We start from the raw sequence: 12,008 nt of genomic DNA, 5'->3' as shown, positions 1-12,008 counted from the left end.
TTGTCTGATGCTTCTGTTGGTCCTGAGTCCTTGGATGTGGTCAGGGCTCTGAAGATTTATGTCAAAAGGATGGCCCGTCATCGGAAATCTGACTTGCTGTTTGTCCTTTATGATGCCTCCAAGATTGGTTGGCTGGCTTCTAAGCAATCTATTGCTCGCTGGCTCAGGTTGACCATTCAACAGGCCTATGCTTCGGTGGATCTGCCCTTGCCAACGTCTATTCAGGCCCACTTGACGAGGTCGGTGGGATCTTCCTGGGCGGCTGCCAAGGGTGTATCAGCCCTGCACTTGTGCCGAGCTGAGACTTGGTCTGGTTCGAACACGTTTGTTAAATTCTATTGGTTCGATACCTTGGCCAAGGATGACCTTCAGTTTGGTCAGGCGGTTTTACAGGGGTCTCCGCAGTCTACCACCCATTTGGGAGCTTTGGGACTTCACCATGGTACTAAAGTACAGAACCCCAGTATCCACTAGGACGTAAGAGAAAATAGGAATTTAATACCTACCGGTAATTCCTTTTCTCCTAGTCCGTAGTGGATACTGGGCGCCCGCCTCAGTGCTTCAATCCTGCTTACCTATGTAAGTATTTGGTTGGACCGACGTTGCGGTCCCGTTTTGTTGTCAGGATAGCTGTGCTATCCTGGTTGGGTTGGTGTTGCTATCCTCTGTTCTGGTTAGCGCCCTCCTTTTCGGTTATGGTTTGTGTGTTGGCTGGTAGCCTCACCGCTGTTGTATTCATTCCTTCTCTCGTGTTATGTCCGTCTCCTCGGGCACAGTTTTCCTAACTGAGTCTGGTAGGAGGGGCATAGAGGGGAGGAGCCAGCACACACATACACACACTAAAAGGTTGCCAGGCTCCAGTGGACCTGATCTATACCCCATGGTACTAAAGTACAGATCCTCAGTATCCACTACGGACTAGGAGAAAAGGAATTACTGGTAGGTTTTCAATTCCTATTTTCTGCAAATGTAGACCAGTGCACAACCTCCGTTGGTCTCATTGTTAAGGAACAAACTATTTTATGTCTTCCAAATGGATTCACTAGAGACCACGTTACATAAAGAAACTAAGATTGACTCCTTTTTTCGATTATGGGAAGGTTTCATAGACTCTCTAACTATGGACCTAAATCGCTATACGTCTTGTTATGAGACATTCATTTTGTTGGATAACCCAGTTTCATTGTCTTCTACAATTTAGTTTTGGTCCAGGGTTGGGGGGATTTCTGCCGACCATGTCTGGATTGAGGTTTGCATAATATGTACTGCTCATATCTTCTGCATGTTACCAACTGTTATTTATGCTACACCACTTTGATTTATTAGTACCTGCAGTGTGCTAATGTTTTAGTGGATAACTGTTTTTTTCATCTTATATTTTGAGGTACAGATTGTATGCTGAGAAATATATAAATGTAAAAAAATAAATCTGTACTACACAACATTTAATATATGTTTATTTAAGATATTTGAACTATTCGTTCTCTGGGGTTGGGTTATGAAGACCGGTGCTTAGAATGCTGGTGGTCACATGACCGACAGCATCATCCCGACACCTGGTGGGTAAGTATACTAACCCTTTCCCAACCCTAACCCTCCCTTCTTGCAGCCTAACCCTCCCTTTTTGCAGCCTAACCCTCCCTTCCCTCAGCCTAACCCTAACCTCCCTTCCAGCAGCCTAACCCTAACCTTCCCCTCCCCCCAAAGCCTTACCCTAACCCTCCTTGGCATACTTACATTTGGGATGTCGGCTGTTCGGATTACGGTTCCAGTGTTCTGTCCACCAGCATTCTAATCATGAGCATGCCCTCTAAATCCCATTCTCTGTTCTTTTGGAATGTTGGAATGTTTTATGTAATCCGAAGACATTAATGAATATAGGGTTCTCTTCACTTAAAAATAAAAATAAAAAATAGTACTGCCTTCTAGGTACCTTTGCTTTCTTAATTCCTGATTTATACATTTCTGTACAGTGAGCCTATTTGTGTCTTTGCTAGATACCTCTTCAGGGTCAGAAGACGAAGGTTCAGTACAAGGGGACTCCCAGGGAACTCCCACCTCAAGCCAGGGGAGTATAAACATGGAGCACTGGATAAGCCAAGCAATCCATGGATCAACCACATCAACCACTTCTTCCTCCTCAACACAAAGTGGGGGTAGCAGCGCTGCACACAGATTAGCAGATGTTATGGCCCAGACGCACATAGGTTGGTTCTATTCCTGTTGCTTACGTTCGGTTATTAGTACTACTTTTGATAGAAGTATAAAATTGAAATGTCTCTACTAAATATGCTTGACGATAATAAAAGGATTCTGCTACTAACTTGGGTCAATTAAAACAATTCAACTTTTTGGTTATTGCCATGGTGATGATGTGGCTTTTCTTCGTATAAGCCGAGTGTAAAGAAATGTTACAATGGAACATCGCTTGGATTTCGCTTATACTTCCCTACTTTTGTAGTTTCCTGTCTGGAAGAAGCAGGTGGATGGTGATGGAAGAGAGGAGAAGAGTGTTGGTAAACATCAGATGCTGCTTAGGGGCATTTTGCTAGGGAAGGATAGAAAATCTGAGCAAACTTTTTGTTTTGAGTTGATATCCGTAGATAGAGTTGTCCTCACACTACAATGGCAGGGTAATACTGTCTATTCCAGCATCTCACCTGCATTTAAAAAAGTTAATTATTAGACACTGCATCCAAAATAGCACAATTACTAATGTATTTGCATTTGTGTTCCATTCTAGCACATATTTATGCATTAGCAAGTAAACTGACCCCTTCTTTGTCTTCTGGAAAATGTGAATTTGCATCCCTTGAATTAAAAGCAACTTGAAGAATAAATGAATAGAAAAAAATGAATGCTAATTAAGTAGTCTTCACGGGTTAGGATTTTTTTTATTGCAATGTTACTGTCATTCAAGACTTAAAATGTGTTTGTAACCGGTACATACTGGATGGAAAAAAAATTTAAGCTAACCCAGTACATTGACATTTAAAAAATAAATAAATACATTACTTTACTGCTGTCCTATCACTAAATTCTAGTCAGGTGACTGATTGTATTTAGAGAAGAGCAAAGTATTTAAACTGTTCCACGCAATTTTCACCTCCTCATCAGAGGTCATAGTGGTGTGCATTTTGCTAGCTGAGTTTTTCCTGAAGTGTTCCCAGCCCACACCTGTCCACACTACATAGAATAATGCAATAAATGTCACCCTCACAGCTTTATTCACAGACTATTCCAATGATGTGAAAATGTACAAATGCAATGCGGAATAGCATTATGCAGAATAGCAAAACAAAGCTGAAACCCCAGGATTGTATCAGTGGAATTGTGAAAGCCTGTTCTGCTGGAAAAACAAAAACTACAAACTTTATTGTGCAGCTTTTATATACAACTTTACTAATCTCGCCCACAAAATATTAACCTCTGCTTTACACAGTTATCAAAATATTAACCTTTTTGATACTAGCCTTTCCTGTCATTTGATACTGGCCATTCCTCGTCAGTTATGAAGGAGAATTTTGGTCCAATTATTACACACACACACACACACACACACACACACACACACACACACACACACACACACACACACACACACACACACACACACACACACACACACACACACACACAGTCAGTACTGGAAACTCAGCAAGGCATTATACATAACTATAGACATTTCCAATACGGCCCAATTTGCCCAAGTGAAGTATTACAATGCAACGAAAGGCACAAAAAAATAGTTGAGTAATAAGTTAAGGAAAAAGGAAACCTTCTAGGAGACTGATGAATCAAATATACAATCATACATATCTTGACAGAACATGCTCAAATGTAACTGAAAGCTATAAAGGAACAATGGGCGAAAAGTAGAACATAATGTACAATTTATTTTCTATTTTGTGCATTTAATGTTAATTTATAATGGGTTTCAAGAAGTGACCTCAGACCTAGTACGAGGTATAATGAAGTGGTTTATGTAATTATGGCATAATAGAAGATTTCATACATACTGTAGGCCTACAATACGTTACTTGGGGCCAGAGATGGAATGTTATGCAAAGCGTGATGAATCATGCCAGCTGATTATCTTTCTAGATTAGAGTGTTCATCACTTCTACCTTGGTGTGTTCTTGTGAAGGAAAGAGTTGAAGAGTTCACTGTGCTGAAATGATTGTTACTCAGAGAGATTTGGGAACTTCACCCTTAAAGGGCACCCTACAGTATGTCTACACCAGTGGATGGGCTAAACCAATATCCATGAAAAGGCAGCATCAATTCACAAGTAGCTAGGGACATCAGAGAGGCATAAATGGAAGAATGAGTTAAGGGTTCCTTGTGAAATCGTCGGCTGCGTTGTCATGAATATTGGTTCGTTTAGCCCATAAAGCGTTTACAGGTGACTGTAGAAAACAAATGCTTTCAGATTTTCATTTTATTTTTGTATGCCTCTATCAAATAAGTTCACTGAGCTTTTGGCAACTTGGTTTACAATTGCTTTTCTCCCCTGAAGGAAATAGAAGGACAGATGATCAGTATCACAGTATGTATAGCTGCCATTTCTGCATCTTGTATTGTTCTGTAGCTACCCCAGCTTCTCCCTTGTTATGCTGGTCTGTCCCTGTTCTTAGTTTGGCAGTTTGCTTTTCCAAATCACAACATATAACGGGGCTGATTCTTAGTTAGACGCATTCACAGCTGCTTTTCCGTCTGGCCTTGGATGACTGCTCACAACATTATGGTAATGCGAGAATCCGGCTGTGTATGCTAACAATCCGTGCGAATGCATGTGGAAGCCTATCCCGCCCACTGCTCTTACGTCCGCAGCTGCAGCCGACATAGTATTGGGACCTACACCAGCCCCATGCTGGGCGCAAATGATTTGTCCGAAACACATCCCATCCCCATCAGCATGCTGCGAATGAGCATTGAAGTCAGCCGATACACCCAAGACAGTCCCACAGCATGGATCAGTTCATGCGATGGCATGATTACCCACCAGTTACTGCCCAAAAACGCCTCATTTATTTGGCGTATGCGCAGTAAGCTGAATCTGCATCTCCAGTTGCGTCCGACTCAGAATCAGCCCCCAATTCCACAAACATTGAAAGTCCTTAGGACAGTGTGCATGAAAGCAGATTGCACAACATCATAGCTACAGTAACTGGTTTCATACCTCCATAAGGGGTTATTGCTAGTGCTCACATTTGTTCATCAACTCTTATATACACAGGCATAGCTGAGTAAAGGATTTCCATAACTACCAGGCTCTAATACATATTAGGCAAATACATACCCGCAATTTTCTTTGCTAAAGATGTTTATAATCAGTGAGTTCTAATTTCAGACCTATCCGATTATAAACTTATAATGCACATTGACTCCATCACTAAATAGCTGCAAGGTAACCCTCGTATCTTGGTGTGTTTTACCTTTACTGACAGTTGTGCATTCCATCAAGGAACACTTTCAAAATAAGTCTTGTGACACAAGTGGTGGTGGCTTTTTCTTAACGTCAAATGGACAGAATCAGGCGAGTGCTAAAGGTGCTTCTTGCCTTTGGCAATGTACACCTAGAAATGGTGAGTACAGAAAGTTTCCCAAACTCCTTCTTCTCCCTCCCCCATATGACTTGTAACTTTTTACACAAACTATATATATATATATATATATATATATATATATATATATATATATATATATAACACGTTAATGTAGTCCCCTGGGTGTAGCTATGTACACTCAACCACCCTCCAGGGACCAGGCGGCACTCCACGGATTTTTGGAAAATAGCTTTTATAAATTAAGTCAAAAGTTCAATACATAGTGCATTGTTTTTTGCACTATGTATTGAACTTTTGACTTAATTTATAAAAGCTATTTTCCAAAAATCCGTGGAGTGCCACCTGGTCCCTGGAGGGTGGTTGAGTGTACATAGCTACACCCAGGGGACTACATTAACGTTATTTCCTGCATTGGAAGGCACCCCGGTGGTTGATTATACTGAGAGTGCCGGCTATTTTACTTCTTGTTTTATATATATATATATATATATATATATATATATATATAGTGGTATGCACCTCTAATGCTATAAGCCAGAGGTTCTCAAATGCAGTCCTCAGGGCACCCCAACAGTCCAGGATTTAGGTATGTCCATGGCTCAGCACAGATGGTTAAATCAAATTGCCTGAGGTGCAGATTCATACACCTTTTCCACTAGCTTTTTAAAACACGGGTAAATGCGCGCGCGCGCGCATTTACCCGTGTTTTTTCCTAGTGGAAAAGGGTCTCCCGGCAAATTCCCGGATCAAGTGATCCGATAATCCTACCCGGCTAGCTGTCTAGTGTGAATGGGAGCCGTGTCGAGGCGATACGGCTCCCGTTCACAGTGTATGTGAGGGCGGCGCTGGGAGATCATGTGATCTCCCAGCGCCGCCCCTGCCGCGTCACCAACCCGGCAATTGCCGGGTTGGTGAGCGCTGTCTGAAGGGGGCTGTAGCACGGGTCGCAGCCGTGTCAGGCGACACGGCTGTGACCCGTGCTACAGTGGTGGAACAGGGGTATAAGTTATCTGTGGCCAAGCATGGATAAACTTTAACCTGACCATTGGGGTGCCTTGAGAACTGCGTTTGAGAACCTCTGCTATAAGCAATATATTTTGCTGTATGTTTTTCAGTAACTTAATAATACATTATATGTAACTGATCACCTGTAAATATTAGAGGGCACTTCCTTACTGAAATTGAAGGGAAGAGAGCATTCATGCCTTAAACCGTTGTGTGTAAATGTTTAGCAGTTTAACCATTTCTGTAACTTTATGCAGACAGATGTAGTCCCAGTTAGCTCACATTTTTTTACTCTAAATGAAATGATCGCTGACAGAAATGGGAACACTATTTCTAGAAGCACTTTGTAGCTCAGCACGTGTCTAAACAACACGTGGAGATGGATCTCTTAGTGGAGCCTTTTTCTCAATCTTACAAACTACTAGCTACAGAACTGTGCTCGGATTGCACAAAACTATGTAAAGATGGAGAAACTTAGTATCTTGCTATAAAAAGATTTAGACAATAAAACAAAGGTTGTAACATTATTATAGGTAATTGTATGGTTATGTTCCTAGGCTTTAAGGGGCAACAAGGAGTCTCCTAAGCTTTCACCCCACTGTGCAGCCCTCAGTCCTATCTAGATTTATGACCTGGCTCTGCTTTCCATTGAATAAACCAGAATGGGGGCCACAGGGGAAGCTCTGAGTATTACAAAGAGCGTAATTGGATTATCCGATACTGCTTCAAGTTTCTGCATGCCGCGGGGTGAGGAATTGCAGATCAGAGGAGTAGAGGACATTGCAGTCTCTTTCTATGGGAAAGACTGGTATTCCTGAATCCTGACTGACCAGATCAGAGCAGCTATGGCAGGGCGGTGTTACAGAGCGGGAATTCGTTTATTAGTGTCCATTAGTTGAGAATTAAAAGTAATTTGAGAATTATTAGTGTGTGGTCTCTGGTCCTCCCAAGTGAGGTGTGTGAGGGGTTAAGAGACTCGATAGAAGTCTGAAGGGGATTTTGGGGTACAGTACATGTAGGTTACAGATTGAGAGTACTGAACAGACCTTTTCAAAGTTATGTTTGCCTGCCACTTGCTTATGCCATGGTAAAAACGATGCTTTGTACAGATTAATGGGATATATTTGGCAACATGAAGATAGAAAAGGATATAGTGAAACCAGTTGACAGAAAGTTGAGTAGCAGTACACAATGACAGGGGAATAAACTCATGGGAAGTATTAAAAGAGAGAGAGAGTAAAAAGGACATTATACAAGCAGAGAATTGAAGAGGCCAGTGCAGTGGATGAAGGTATTTGTCAAGTTTAGAAGAAACTGAGATATTTGGGGGGGAATTCAATTGCTGGCGAATCCCTTTGCCCGGCTGAATCAGCGTGACAGTAGCCGCGCTGTACGGCAGCCCAATCTCGCACAAAAGTGTTCTGATGGCAAGAATGTAGTGCCACATCGTCTCCTATTGGAGTGGGTTACCCCTCCAGCATGCTCTCCGAAGGCGTTTAATGAAAGTCGCCTGTACTGTATGCGCTAGATATTCCATTTGGATGAAAACTATGATTTTCTCATCCGAGATACTTTTTATTTATTCAGTTTTATTTTTTAACAGTATTTTTTTCCCCACTATATCTCTCTGTGTGTTTGAAATTATTATTTCTCTATCGTCCTAGTGGATGCTGGGGTTCCTGAAAGGACCATGGGGAATAGCGGCTCCGCAGGAGACAGGGCACAAAAAGTAAAGCTTTCCGATCAGGTGGTGTGCACTGGCTCCTCCCCCTATGACCCTCCTCCAAGCCTCAGTTAGATTTTTGTGCCCGGCCGAGAAGGGTGCAATCTAGGTGGCTCTCCTAAAGAGCTGCTTAGAAAAGTTTAGCTTAGGTTTTTTATTTTACAGTGAGTCCTGCTGGCAACAGGATCACTGCAACGAGGGACTTAGGGGAGAAGAAGTGAACTCACCTGCGTGCAGGATGGATTGGCTTCTTGGCTACTGGACATCAGCTCCAGAGGGACGATCACAGGTACAGCCTGGATGGTCACCGGAGCCTCGCCGCCGGCCCCCTTGCAGATGCTGAAACAAGAAGAGGTCCAGAATCGGCGGCAGAAGACTCCTCAGTCTTCTAAAGGTAGCGCACAGCACTGCAGCTGTGCGCCATTTTCCTCTCAGCACACTTCACACGGCAGTCACTGAGGGTGCAGGGCGCTGGGAGGGGAGCGCCCTGGGAGGCAAATGAAAACCTATTTGGCTAAAAAATACCTCACATATAGCCTCCGGGGGCTATATGGAGATATTTAACCCCTGCCAGAATCCACTAAAGAGCGGGAGACGAGCCCACCGGAAAAGGGGCGGGGCCTATCTCCTCAGCACACAGCGCCATTTTCCTTACACAGCTCCGCTGGTCAGGACGGCTCCCAGGTCTCTCCCCTGCACTGCACTACAGAAACAGGGTAAAACAAGAGAGGGGGGGCAAAATAGTGGCAAAAATTATATTATAAAAGCAGCTATACAGGGAGCACTTATTATAAGGCTATCCCTGTCATATATAGCGCTTTGGTGTGTGCTGGCAAACTCTCCCTCTGTCTCCCCAAAGGGCTAGTGGGGTCCTGTCTTCGTTAAGAGCATTCCCTGTGTGTCTGCTGTGTGTCGGTACGTGTGTGTCGACATGTATGAGGACGATATTGGTGTGGAGGCGGAGCAATTGCCAAATATGGGGATGTCACCTCCTAGGGGGTCGACACCAGAATGGGTGCCTTTATTTATGGAATTACGGGATAGTGTCAACACGCTAAAGCAGTCGTTTGACGACATGAGACGGCCGGACAATCAATTAGTGCCTGTCCAGGCGCCTCAAACACCGTCAGGGGCTGTAAAACGCCCTTTGCCTCAGTCGGTCGACACAGACCCAGACACAGGCACTGATTCCAGTGGCGACGGTGACGAATCAACCGTATTTTCCAGTAGGGCCACACGTTATATGATTTTGGCAATGAAGGAGGCGTTACATTTAGCTGATACTACAGGTACCACTAAACAGGGTATTATGTGGGGTGTGAAAAAACTACCTATAGTTTTTCCTGAGTCAGAAGAACTAAATGAGGTGTGTGATGAAGCGTGGGTTGCCCCCGATAAAAAGATGCTAATTTCAAAGAAGTTATTGGCTTTATACCCTTTCCCGCCAGAGGTTAGGGCGCGCTGGGAAACACCTCCTAGGGTGGACAAGGCGCTCACACGCTTATCTAAACAAGTGGCGTTACCCTCTCCTGAGACGGCCGCACTTAAAGATCCAGCAGATAGGAGGATGGAAAATATCCAAAAAAGTATATACACACATACAGGTGTTATACTACGACCAGCTATAGCGACAGCCTGGATGTGCAGTGCTGGAGTAGCTTGGTCAGAGTCCCTGATTGAAAATATTGATACCCTGGATAGGGACAATGTTTTACTGTCTTTAGAGCAAATAAAGGATGCATTTCTTTATATGCGTGATGCACAGAGGGATATCTGCACACTGGCATCACGGGTAAGTGCTATGTCCATTTCGGCCAGAAGAAGTTTATGGACGCGACAGTGGTCAGGCGATGCGGACTCAAAACGGCATATGGAAGTTTTGCCGTATAAAGGGGAGGAGTTATTTGGAGTCGGTCTATCAGATTTGGTGTCCACGGCTACAGCCGGGAAATCCACCTTTTTACCTCAAGTTACTCCCCAACAGAAAAAGACACCGACTTTTCAACCGCAGCCCTTTCGTTCCTTTAAAAACAAGAGAGCAAAGGGATATTCATATCTGCCACGAGGCAGAGGAAGGGGGAAGAGACAGCAACAGGCAGCTCCTTCCCAGGAACAGAAGCCCTCCCCCGCTTCTACAAAAGCCTCAGCATGACGCTGGGGCTTCTCAAGCGGACTCGGGGGCGGTGGGCGGTCGTCTCAAGAATTTCAGCGCGCAGTGGGCTCACTCGCAGGTAGATCCCTGGATCCTGCAGATAATATCTCAGGGATACAGGTTGGAACTAGAGACAGATCCACCTCGCCGTTTCCTGAAGTCTGCTTTACCAACGTCCCCCTCCGAAAGGGAGACGGTCTTGGAAGCCATTCACAAGCTGTACTCTCAGCAGGTGATAGTCAAGGTACCTCTTCTACAACAAGGAAAGGGGTATTATTCCACTCTATTTGTGGTACCGAAGCCGGATGGCTCGGTAAGACCTATTCTAAATCTAAAGTCCTTGAACCTGTACATAAAGAAGTTCAAGTTCAAGATGGAGTCACTCAGAGCAGTGATAGCGAACCTGGAAGAAGGGGACTTTATGGTATCCTTGGACATCAAGGATGCGTACCTCCACGTTCCAATTTACCCCTCACACCAGGGGTACCTCAGGTTCGTCGTACAAAACTGTCACTATCAGTTTCAGACGCTGCCGTTCGGATTGTCCACGGCACCTCGGGTCTTTACAAAGGTAATGGCCGAGATGATGATTCTTCTTCGAAGAAAAGGCGTATTAATTATCCCTTACTTGGACGATCTCCTGATAAGGGCAAGGTCCAGAGAACAGCTAGAGATGGGATTAGCACTGTCTCAAGAAGTGCTAAAACAGCACGGGTGGATTCTGAATATTCCAAAATCCCAGTTAATGCCGACAACTCGTCTGCTGTTCCTAGGGATGATTCTGGACACGGTTCAGAAAAAGGTTTTTCTCCCGGAGGAAAAAGCCAAGGAGTTATCCGAGCTTGTCAGGAACCTCCTAAAACCAGGAAAGGTGTCTGTACATCAATGCACAAGAGTCCTGGGAAAAATGGTGGCTTCTTACGAAGCAATTCCATTCGGCAGATTCCACGCAAGAATTTTCCAGAGGGATCTGTTGGACAAATGGTCAGGGTCGCATCTTCAGATGCACCAGCGGATAACCCTGTCTCCAAGGACAAGGGTATCTCTTCTGCGGTGGTTGCAGAGTGCTCATCTATTGGAGGGCCGCAGATTCGGCATACAGGATTGGATCCTGGTGACCACGGACGCCAGCCTGAGAGGCTGGGGAGCAGTCACACAAGGAAGAAACTTCCAGGGAGTGTGGACGAGCCTGGAAACGTCTCTTCACATAAACATTCTGGAACTAAGAGCAATCTACAATGCTCTAAGCCAGGCAGAACCTCTGCTTCAGGGAAAACCGGTGTTGATCCAGTCGGACAACATCACGGCAGTCGCCCATGTGAACAGACAGGGCGGCACAAGAAGCAGGAGTGCAATGGCAGAAGCTGCAAGGATTGTTCGCTGGGCAGAGAATCATGTAATAGCACTGTCAGCAGTGTTCATCCCGGGAGTGGACAACTGGGAAGCAGACTTCCTCAGCAGACACGACCTTCACCCGGGAGAGTGGGGACTTCATCCAGAAGTCTTCCACATGCTGGTAACCCGTTGGGAAAGACCAATGGTGGACATGATGGCGTCT

At 44.5% G+C, this 12,008-nt stretch overlaps 1 protein-coding gene across 6 annotated transcripts in view; it reads left to right on the top strand.

Annotated features, from left to right (window-relative positions):
- DIP2C (disco interacting protein 2 homolog C) overlaps positions 1–12,008 on the top strand; it is an 820,289-nt gene that overhangs the window by 418,508 nt on the left and 389,773 nt on the right. For 3 of the 6 annotated variants that reach the window (XM_063921929.1, XM_063921926.1, XM_063921927.1), the window contains 3 exons: positions 1,998–2,207; positions 4,520–4,549; positions 5,451–5,588. In XM_063921929.1, the coding sequence (XP_063777999.1) occupies positions 1,998–2,207; positions 4,520–4,549; positions 5,451–5,588 (378 nt within the window). The remainder of the gene's footprint in view (positions 1–1,997; positions 2,208–4,519; positions 4,550–5,450; positions 5,589–12,008) is intronic. The other 3 variants (XM_063921928.1, XM_063921930.1, XM_063921931.1) reach the window with 3 other exon arrangements.

The sequence above is a fragment of the Pseudophryne corroboree genome, chromosome 5, assembly GCF_028390025.1.
Source record: "Pseudophryne corroboree isolate aPseCor3 chromosome 5, aPseCor3.hap2, whole genome shotgun sequence".
Classification (NCBI taxonomy): domain Eukaryota; kingdom Metazoa; phylum Chordata; class Amphibia; order Anura; family Myobatrachidae; genus Pseudophryne; species Pseudophryne corroboree.
Note: the sequence above shows the minus strand (reverse complement) of the source record. Positions and strands in the feature narration are given on the sequence as shown.